General features: G+C 38.0%; 1 protein-coding gene across 3 annotated transcripts in view; it reads left to right on the top strand.

Moving 5' to 3' along the window:
• The first annotated feature begins 1,949 nt into the window (after positions 1–1,949).
• Positions 1,950–11,283, top strand: part of FIGN (fidgetin, microtubule severing factor) — a 117,984-nt gene continuing 108,650 nt past the window's right edge. For 2 of the 3 annotated variants that reach the window (XR_012154277.1, XM_073305647.1), the window contains exons 1-2: positions 1,950–2,186; positions 2,961–3,130. Coding sequence is in view for 1 of the 3 variants with exons in the window: in XM_073305647.1 (XP_073161748.1) it covers positions 3,106–3,130 (25 nt within the window). In the remaining 2 variants the exon portion in view is untranslated. Of the gene's footprint in view, positions 2,187–2,960; positions 3,131–4,114; positions 4,195–11,283 lie in introns of those variants that run through there. The other variant, XM_073305648.1, reaches the window with a different exon arrangement.

Below are 11,283 nucleotides of genomic sequence, written 5' to 3'. Positions count from 1 at the left end.
AGAGGGCCTGATCTGTGGTGTTTCGCCACTTTATGCCTGGTCTGCCAGCCTAAAGAGGTTGGAAAGCAATCCTAAGTACCCTCTGGCAGATTCCTCCCAGCAGCTGTGGAGTTGGTGTAGCTGGTTCTGTGCCATTCCACTGATGCTGCTGGGGATGTGCTGGAGAAAGGAAGTGTGGCTGGGGTGTTCCTATGCCTTGCTTGTTTCTGCTTGTTAGAATATCTCATAGAAGGTGTGGACAGCTGGGCTCAAATTAAGGCAACTCCTGAGGCCTGGTCTATAGTCGAAAATTAGGTCGGTCATGGGTATGAAAAATCCACCCCAGAGTCGTGTTGATAAACTGACCTAAGTCCCCGTGTGGACAGCACTAAGTTGATGGAAGAATTTTTCTATTGACCTAGTTACCGCCTCTCGGGAAGTGGCTTACGTACTCTGATAGGAGAACCCTTCCCGATGGCACAGGTAGTGTGTATGCTGAAGCTCTACAGCAGTACAGCTGTAGCATTTTAAGGATAGGCAAGCCCTGAGTCTGCTCTAACTTTATAATGGGGAAATGTGAAGATGGCATAAAGCCTTGAGTGTCTCGCTTCATCCCTTTGCTGAGTGGAGTTTGGGCACAGGCATGAATTTGGCTGGAGAGAGGAGAATTAGAATTCTTAGTACTTTTATAGCACTTTACATCTTCAAAGCACTGTGAAGCAAAGGAGTACTTGTGGCACCTTAGAGACTAACCAATTTATTTGAGCATGAGCTTTCGTGAGCTACAGCTCACTTCATCGGATGCATACCGTGGAAACTGTGGAAACTTCATCGGTATGCATCCGATGAAGTGAGCTGTAGCTCACGAAAGCTCATGCTCAAATAAATTGGTTAGTCTCTAAGGTGCCACAAGTACTCCTTTTCTTTTTGCAAAGACAGACTAACATGGCTGTTACTCTGAAACCCTCAAAGCACTATGTTGACTAATTAATCCTCACACTGCTTCTCTGGGTAGGTGTCACCATCCCCATTTAATAGATGGGGAAACTGATACAAACCTGAAGGGACTTGCCCAAGGCCATATACTGAGTCAGCGGCAGAGCTAGGTTCAGACCTGAGGACCCTCTGCCTTCTCACCCTGTGTTTATTCTTCCAGAACTGGGCATGTGTGTGGGGGAGAGAGAGAGAGACCTCTTGGGTTGAGGACTGAGAAAAGGGGTGTGTGTGTGTGTGTTTGGCCTAAAGGCCAGAGGAAGAAAGGCTGAGCCATCACCGCTGCCAGGCAGGAGCATGGGGATGCCAAGCCCCAGAGGGTCAGCACCAGGCCGTGGGGTGGAATAAGCACAGCAGTTTTATTTAAAACAAAATATTGTTTCAGTCTTTCCCTCAAACCCAAGCTGGGCGCTGCCAGGGGGCCCGCTGAGTTCCTTTCCCCCTCAGTCTTCTCCCTCTCTTTGGCGTTGGTCACCCTGCCCCAGCTTGTCAGGCCGACTGACTCTATTGATCAGAGGGTGCTGCCGAGGGGCAGCTGCAGACACTGCCGCGGCTCGGGGGAGGGGGAGGGGAGCTCGGGAGTCGCCGCTGCTGCCGCCGCTGGGGGATGGGGTGGGACACGGAGGCAGTGCTGCTGAGGGGGAGCCGGCGCTAGCAGCACCGCGGCGGCGGGAGGCAGGGGCGAGGGATGGAAGTGGGGGATCCCAACTCCCTTAGTTCCCGATTCCCCCGCTGCCACAGAGGGAAAGAGGAGTGAGAGCGCCCGGGCTGCTTTGCCATGACCTCCCGGCCACCTCCAGCCCGTGTTTGCGTGTTCCCCTGCCAGCGGCAGCAGCCCCTGCCATGTAACATGACCTGCGCCGCCACGGCCCTGTGCCGCGCAGCCATTGAGCGCTCCCTGCACATGAATCTCCTGCGTGTCTCCCCCTCGCCCCTTTGAAAACTGATCTTTGGCTCTTAGTGTGAAAGTGATTTGAATTTGGCTCGGCGGCGCTCTGCGCAGGCGTCCAGCTGCTGGCATGCTGGCTCCTTGCAAAGCAGCTGTTTTGGGTTTGAAATTCCAACATGGCAGAGGCTGCAGTCAGTCTTCCCTTCAAAAACTTGGAATGATTTCAAATCATAGGCACCTTCACTTAACCCGAGCCCCCATTCATCAGCAAACACAGCGGATCGATGCTACTCTAACCTATCGCGTTCTCCTCCCAAACCTGCAGGTAAGACGATCCTTTGCATTTTTCCAGCGATCATTTTTTTTAAAAAAATTAATCTTAAAGCAATCCAAGACAGCCATATATTTTTTTTAAATCGCCTGCTTGTGCCTTAAATATTTAATTAATTTGCAATCGTTTACTATAGTAAATATTTCCAGCCTGCTTTCTTAATTATAGTCTGGAAAGTACAGATATACAATTGCAGTGCATGGGTGGATTTTTTTTTGTTGTTGTTTTTTTTTTTTTCCTCCTTGATCATTGCCAACAATAGTAGGGAGATTAAGAGTTCGCGATTGCAAGATCCCTCTCCACCTCCTTCCTCTAATTGCTTTATTTTTAAGTTGTATTAAACATAATAAAGTGCAGGTAATGTGGGACTACTCTTTCTCAGGGAACTAACTTCTAAGTAAATAAGTGCAAATAAGAATCTCGTAGAACAAAAGTTGGGGTTAAATCGCAGTATCTTAGCTGGGGGGACATGACTATGTCAGAGGAGCTATTGCAGTAAAATGTAAGCACATCATCTTGGAGGGGGTACAGCGTGGTGGGCGTATTGTTGGCTTGGAACGGAGAGAAAGATGTATAATTTAATGGTATATACAATCCACTGATCCTATTACTATCCTCCCTGGAGCTCTTGTTAGTTTCAATGGGAGTGAGTGAAATTGACATGGACTTGCATTCCTGGTCATGTGCTTTTTTCCTTTCTTTCTTCTCTTGTGATCTGAGATCCCCTTTTTGTTGATGTTGCTTTCCCACTTAATTATATGCATGTAGGTTAAATGAATACCTGACGAAAGGGCCCACGTTTCAAGGCAGTGACATTTGATAGCTGAGAGGAAAAGTGGCTTTAATGAAAAGCAACCTTTGGAATTCCTGCTTGTGAAAAATCCAATTCAGCTTTTTGTGCTGCCAGCAAGAAATGATCAGTAGCACCAGTGTTTATGGTATGTCCGTTTTGGGATCTACTTCCTTTGCATCTAAATAGCAAAGACAAATTTAAATAGCATGATAAAGTACTGAGGAATTTGCATGTGAATATGACTAGCAAATAAACCTGATGTTTAATGGTAAATTATCAACTATGTAAATAAGCATTTTTTCTTGCTATCATTTGTTTATCATTTCTTCTTTGATTTTAGAATTAGTTTTGTCCATTGTATTGATCTCAGTTGTAAACCTAAAGTTGCATGGTACTAGCAGTGCACTATATACACCACCGAACTCAAATAGTATGTAAATTAGTAAAATTCAGTGACTGGAGAGGGAAAAACGCTTAGTAAACGAATCCACACACACACACCTATATGTCTCTCTGTATATACACATACACACGGCTAAAATACAGTATTTTTCTATTTCAAGCTAATGATATTATTGACTGTTTCTCTGAACTCCAGCTGATCTCTCCCTACTTTTGGCGTAATCAGTTCTCGCAGGTTTTAGCTGATGATGGGGGGTAAGGAGGGAATGGTTTGCATGTAAACAAAACAAAAATACAGTTGTGATTGATTGTTTATTGTCGTTGATGAGCAGGATATTTTATGCTAGTGTACATGTGTCTGGCTGTCATTGCTTTATTGTTAACGTGTAATAGAATGAAATAATCAGTTGCTCAAATTGACTTATTTTTTTAAACCTCTCACTCTCAACCCCCCAGCAGTCCCATCTGCCTCCCTCTTGACCCCCTCCCCTCAAAAAGTCAGATAAAATGGAGCATGGGGGATTTCAATAGACCTTGTTGCGGTGCAGTACGTACAGTTCCAGATATGCAATTAACACTAAAGAACTAGCAACAGAAACAGCTATTAATCTATTTTGTACAAGCAAAGGGTGGTGGTGGGGAGATATGCTGACTTTTAATAGCATGTGATACTAACAAATTAGGATAGAGAGAACACTGGGGAAGAGGGGAATCTGGAGTGAGTGGTGGTTGATCTCTCCTAATAACACATCTGAATGCAAGAAAGGGATTGAGAGAGTGCACAACGTACACTCCTATTTTGGCGCTGTAGGTGACTGTGTGTGTGTGTGTGTGTGTGTGTGTATATATATATATATATATGCTGGACTGCTATACAATGGGGATGATCTAATTGAATTTTGCATTTGGAACTTGTTGACTTTAAAGTGATAAATAAGACAACTGTTTATTTCAGATGCACATAATTTGCCCTGAGAAATGTTTTGAGGAGTGAGAGGGGGGCACAGCTTCCCCCCCCCAAGAGCTGTTGGAGCGAATGTGATTGCCAGATGGGAGATTTCCCTCTGTGATGTTAAAGCTGTAATATATATTCAGAGAAGATTGGACTGCTGCTTGTGATGAGGAGGATATTACATTTATAAATTTTAAATCGGGAATCGGACTGTATGCTCAGAGCTGAAATTGGATGGTGTGGACAGGTGGATGTTTCAATGTGATTCCCGGATGATAGTAATAATATTGCATATTTCTGATATTAAACATAGTAGTGCTAGGCAGTTATGTATATTCTAAGGTATTTAGGTAAATATTTTTAAATGTGCTTTGTTCTCTAGAAAATCTTAGCTAGTTTGTGTGTTGTTTTTGATAGTTGTTTTTAAAGCCCACTCTTAAATGAAATATTATCAGTTACATGTCTGAAGAAAAGTTTTGATACAATTATTGTTGCCAGCAGATGCACCTCCTTTCTAGGTTTTTGTTTTGCCCAATTATGTGGCCTGACGCAGCCACAAACCTGAAAGGCTGGAAAGTGGGAACTAGTCACACTCGAGCAGCTCTGCTGTTGCAAATTAAAAGTGTTTTGTGGTCAGGAAATGAAAACTACAATGTCTCTTTTGAACAAGTCATTTATCAAGAGAAACATCTATCAAGCAGCGACTTGTCACATTGATCCTCTAAAAGTTAGATTGGAGGTGGAAACTGCTTTGATGTTTTTTTATCCTAAATTTATAAAACTGAAAAAGCTAAAGAGACCAGGACCAATATAAATTCAAAAATAATTTCTCTCGGGGTATGACAAAACCAAGATTTTGTTACTACTGTACTGTGGTACAGAACTGAGGAAAATAAGGAGGTATCAGATATTCGTCATTTTTTTTCCATAATAAAACTTTAACTTTGTGTGGCACATGCATTTATGTTCATACTTATAAAAACCTGTCTCTATGTTTATACATTTTATCAGGCATGCTTTCTTGCTCAGTAGTGCATCTGTTGCTTTCAAACTGAAAGACCTTTTCCTTGTTGCTATTGTGGTGCTGTTTACAAAGTTTTGATGGAAAAAACGAATCCCAGTTTTCTGCCTTCATTTCAATCTTGTGTTTCTCATGCTGTATTTGTCATCCTCCTCACATCTTCCATAATGTAAAGGTTTTTCCTACTGCCAAAGTGTTTTATGGCAAGTAAAGTGGCATTTGGATGGCATAACTTGCAACATTAAGTCCTCCTAACTTGATCTTCCCATTTTCATCTTTTTTCTGTTGACATTTTTTGTTATGTGAGCAACATTTTCATTCTCACTGAAGTACTGTATTTTTATTTAAAACTGCAATAACTGCACATTCAAAGTACCTATCCAGTTTATTTTCAATGATCGAATGAACTGTACATCAACTAACTTGTTTTCAACTTTTTTCTTTACTTCATTGTGTATGAAGTTACACAGATTATCAAGGAAGTTCCTACATAGGTATTTTAAAAAAACCTTGTTTTTGGGTAAAGTAAATAGGGCACTTTGACCTTTTCTCTCTCTCGACTTTTCTCTCTCTCTTCTCCCCCTCCCGCCTCCAATAAGTGAGACTAATGCTGCTTATGGTTGCTTGATATTCCATATAGCTCCATTTGCAAATAGGCAGCAAACAGAAGCGTGGTGGGAGTTTTGGTGAGTGTTATACTTGCTAATTAATCATGTTTGATATGAAGGAATAATAGCATGGTACTAAAGCCTCATTGTTATTTGATGTTTGTAACAGGATGTGACTCCTACACAAACCTGGTGTTTCCCTCCTTCCCTCCCCCAACAAGATATGTACAGTACAGGATCCGGTTGTTTATATTATCCATTGGAACATCTGTGAAAATACAGGGATATCTGCTATCCTAATTGTAGTAGCATAGAAAGATTTTTTTATTAATATTTGGATCACACAATTGTCAGTAAAAAAGACAATCTTTAATCACTAGCTGTTGATTTTTAAAGACTTTTACTTTTGAGCTGAGTCAAAAGTGTGTTTTCTGTTTTTTCTTGATGTACATCTAAAGGTAGCTATTTTTTTATACCAATCAGTAAAAAATGGAACTTTACAAACTCTTCTGCAACTACTTGTTCATGTTATGAATACAGTGTAAAAAAATAATGAAGAAAATATTCCTGCATAGATTATTCATTTGTACCCCACAACATTTTAAGATTTGTACTGTAACAACAATGAAATTGTTGTCTGTGGCTTTTATGTGGATTTCATTAGCAGTTGCATACAGCTGCAAGCCTCTTCTGATGTTGTTCATCTTTTAATTATTAACAGTACAATTATTGAATTTTTCATCATGTGTAGTTTCAGGTAGCAAAGCTTGAACTTCAGAACCTCACTTTCCAGCTTAGACTATTTTATGATGCATGAAAATAGTTAAAGATCCACTTTTGACAACATGCCCTATGTGTGCTTTTAAAAGGGAGTCTCTAGATGAAAATCATTCTGAATGCTTGCTGTCAATAAGTTAAGCACATGTATGTATACAAGAAGTGCCAGATGTAATGACTGATCTTCTTAATCATCAATTAATCAGCTAATCTGCTTGTTAGGAATGGTTTTGGTGGTACAAAATCAGCATGAGAGCATACAACCTGTATGTTGTTTTTAACATGCTGGTCTAATGTAGCATTCTCAGATCTAATAATAGAAATATATTTGGCTCTTTGCCCTCAATCAATATATCCCCTAGGAGAACAAACTTCACGTAATACTTTGTAAAGTGCCAGATTTATTACTATGGAGTTGAAAAATTTAATTACTGAAATTTTACATTGATTTATTGATTTTTGTGATTGGAGAAAATTGTTCTGCACATATTTATGAGGTATTGAGATGTTGATCAAGAATACTTGATTAATCAGTAGTTAGTCACTGATCAGTAACAGGCATAAAGATAACACTAGAAGAATCTGAAATATATTAACTCAGAGTCCTTTTTATTATTGAGAAAGCATATGAAAAACAAAATAAAATGACTGAAAATTAGACCAACTTTGAAATGAAATTGTGGCTATTGGGTCAGATTCTTGGTTTGTATAGATTGGCATCAAAGGACCTGAGGATCTGGCCCTCTGGTTTTTTTTGTTTTTGTTTTTTAAATAAAAATACCATTTTTGACCTATTGGAAACTCCTTTCGAAATCTGTTATATTAAAATATATGGAATTTTAGATAAGCATCTGATCCAAAATGAATAGTATAGCTATAAAGGTAACTTTAAGAGCTGTAAATTCAAGATTGCATATCCCTGATATTGTTTCAGAGTATTAAACTCTCTTGCTGCTAGAGATGGTATCCTTTAAGTGAAACATTATCTTCCTTATGGGGTAAGATCACTTTGGGGAATTTAGGATGGGAATAAGGTTGGAATTTTCTCTAAGTAAAAAATAAAAAGTCCCAATAAATAGAGCTAGGTGAAGGAATGTCTTTCAAGTTGAAAATCATAACTGGAGTATTTGATTCCATTTCTACATGGCATCTGACCTTTTACCCTATTTTAAGGTTGTGTGAATGAGAAATATAAGCACAAAAATATCTGTTGCTTCCAAATTCTTGCAAGCATTCATTTTTGCACATTCTCTCTCTAAATCCCAAAACATCACAAACATCTTCCTCACTTTAATCTGTATCCTTAAAGGATAGTGGCTAAAACAGAAGAACAGAAAAAAATCCAGCTGCAATATGCTACATTTCTAAATTCTACAAATACAAAGTCTGATCCTTCAAGGTGCCCTAAAACCGCTGAGAGGCCAAAGTAGGTTTAGGTCTCTCAGCCTCTTAAAAGAAGTGCTCAGCACCTTGCACGATCTGTACATTAAAGAGAGTATGTATACTGTGTTTCTTAGAGGAAGATCTATATTTGCAGTAACCTACAAACTAGTATGATGCCTTAACTCTATGATCTGTAAATACTGGTTGATGTTAGGAAGACCAACTTTTTGACCATTGAGGATAACACTGAAAGGAGATATAGATGGGTGATTTGGAATAGCACAGACTCCAGAAGTTGGGATGGAAATTACATTTAAAATTTCCAGTTTTAGGATATGAGGAGTATCAGAAAGTAATACTCTGTAATCTGAAGAAAGCACCCTGGATTAACATTACTTGCAGTCGGGCTATAGTGATGAGAATTTGAATTTTTCTGTTTTTTGTACAGAATTATGTTGCTATGATTTATTTGGCACAGATAATATGAAAATGACAATATACACATTTATTCATAAGGTACTATTAACTATACCTGTCAATCTACTTCAACAACACTAAACAATTTGTAATCAGATCCATAACATTTCTTACTATGCCTTGTTTGTATAATAGGAAGCCCAAAATAGTTTTTTCCCTTTTGTTTAAACACAGGAATAAAACTTAATGATATTTCAATTTAAAATGCTTTACATACAGGGGAAAAAAATCCTCTCCCTCTCAGCTATATTTAAAAATAATATATATAGAAATTAGTGTCATACCAATTGCATATGTATCTTATTTTTAAAAATAACGTGTTTTAAGTACATAATCCAAAAGTTCATATTAATACATTATTGAAGTAGCAATTTCTTACTAAATTTATTAAATTCTGTGAATGTGAATACAGTTTTTATGTGCTTTAAGATACAGTACAGCAAATACTAGTACTGTCTGAATCTAATTTATTACAATACCAAATTGTTACAGTGAAATAGATATTAACCAGATTATTTCAGTATAGCAATAAATTTTTGGCCATGGAGGTTCGTTTGCCCCACTTGTAATTAGTGTTGCTATTTTTGTAACCTTTTCATATTCTATTTTGAACATATAATCAATCCTCTTATGGTCTGTTTTTTAAAACGAGTGGTTTATTTAGGTTTCATATGCTTGTTCCCCAGCTCACCTTATATACATACCGTACCTCACAATGAATGGTGGCATACACCTCCATGACATCCAACAATTTTTGTGCAATATTTTGGAACGTATGCACATGCAACCTAGTTATAGTTTGGTGACAGATGGGTTTCAGTAATGTGCATGTTGTTTGCTTTCATACTCTAACAGTGAGAACATGGAATTTGGTAATCTAAGATTGTTGTTTCTTACATTGTATTTAAACTTTTTTTGTATCATCTGTTTGATAAATACTTAGGAATAAATTTGATACACATTTGTAACTCCTACTAATTCTAGTGGAAGTTAAAAATATATATTTATGGGGGGAGAGTTGGGGGTAGATTGTGTGAGTATTCCCAGCAATAACTGCAAACTGTCACCTAAAGTTGCTTCTTCCTGATATATTTTGGAGTGTTAGATGAATTGTTGTGCCCCCCCCCCCTTTTTAAGATGTTGTAAATGACTTCATCATTTCCCTTCTCAGCAAGTTTATCTTAACTTGTCTCCTGTATCCCAGAATGCAAGCAAATGGGTATCATTAATGAATGACTGAAGGGTTTATGCAATTAGTTTTAATGCTTAATTAAGTTAAAAGAGCTGTTTGTTTCTACATTGACATTTGTGCACAGTACAGCTTATTTTAACATAAACTGTATTTCGGTTTATAGATCGGGGCGGGAGGGGGTTTCCAACAATTGTTTTATATTGCTGTGTGACAACAGACGGTGTGAGGGAAGAAGAGGGTTATACACAAATATAATCCGTCTCTTACAATAGTAGCTGTATTAACATTTTGACTGTTGTGAACTGATAGTACTACTATATAAATGTGTGTGACAGCTATGCTTATGGAGGAAAAGTCACCTTTATATGCAGTAACGTTAACCCTTCAGTATGTCATATTAAAAGTGTGAACTTTATTTTGTTAGGCTACTGTCACCACCCATTCTAAATTGCCCCATCCCCTCCTCGCCAACCTAATTATTTCAGCCTCCTGTGTTGACATGTAGAAAGCAACATTTAGTCTAGGCTGGGAGAACAAGGTTTGCAGGTATTGACTGATATAAGGTATCACATTGTGATACCTGAAACAGATTTAAAAATAAAGTACTGTATCCTTTTCAAGTCAAAACTGAGACACACTGGAAGGTCCAGCAAGAATGTTTCTGAACACACCTTGAAGGTGCACCATTTATTTTCAAAAGAGCTCTCTCCCATCACTCATGGATGGCTCCACCATGAAGGGACATATCAAAAGAGCTCATAGAAGTAACTATTCTTTTATGTCCTCCAGTACTTAGAAACTTACAAGATTGTTTCTGAAAAGGAAAAGAATTGATCCTATTTTGAATCCCTTGTTGTTGGCCTTTTGTGGACCTCATACTGTATTCAGAATTGTAAAAATAAAGTCTGGCTTTATTGGCCTAATTATTAATAAAATTATATTTCCATTGATGAGTCACATATTTGGAAACCTAAAAAGAAATAGTGTAATGTTGCTGTATAAATCAGCACAGTTGGGATCTTATGTGTATCTCTAGAAGGTAAATAAATATATGGATCAGGTCTAGTACTTTCTATGAAATTAGTTAACAAACAATATTATGTTTTCGTGATTATTTAAAGATGTATGTAGAGTTTGCGCAGGAATTTTTAATTTACGTGATTGCCTTATGTACATAATTGAGTATGAAATAGGTTCAAAATTAAATGAATGCACTGTGTCCTTCACAAATGCAGAATCAGATTAACATTTCTGTAAACATGAGAAATTTTTTGACAATGAGTGAACTGTGTTTCTCAGCAATTGAATCAGAAAATCACTAAAGTTTTGAACTTGCAAGACAAATACTTTGAATGAATATGGGAGCAGTTTATAAACCAGTTACTACTATGCAGTTGAAAATAAATTAAACAATGATTCTTCTTTCTATAATTTTATAAAATCTGCTTTTGTGTATTTATCACTGTTAATGCAGCACTGAAGAAAA

Source organism: Lepidochelys kempii, chromosome 11 (assembly GCF_965140265.1).
Source record: "Lepidochelys kempii isolate rLepKem1 chromosome 11, rLepKem1.hap2, whole genome shotgun sequence".
Taxonomy (NCBI): domain Eukaryota; kingdom Metazoa; phylum Chordata; order Testudines; family Cheloniidae; genus Lepidochelys; species Lepidochelys kempii.
The sequence above is the reverse complement of the archived record's forward strand: the minus strand, read 5'-3'. Positions and strand labels throughout refer to the sequence as shown.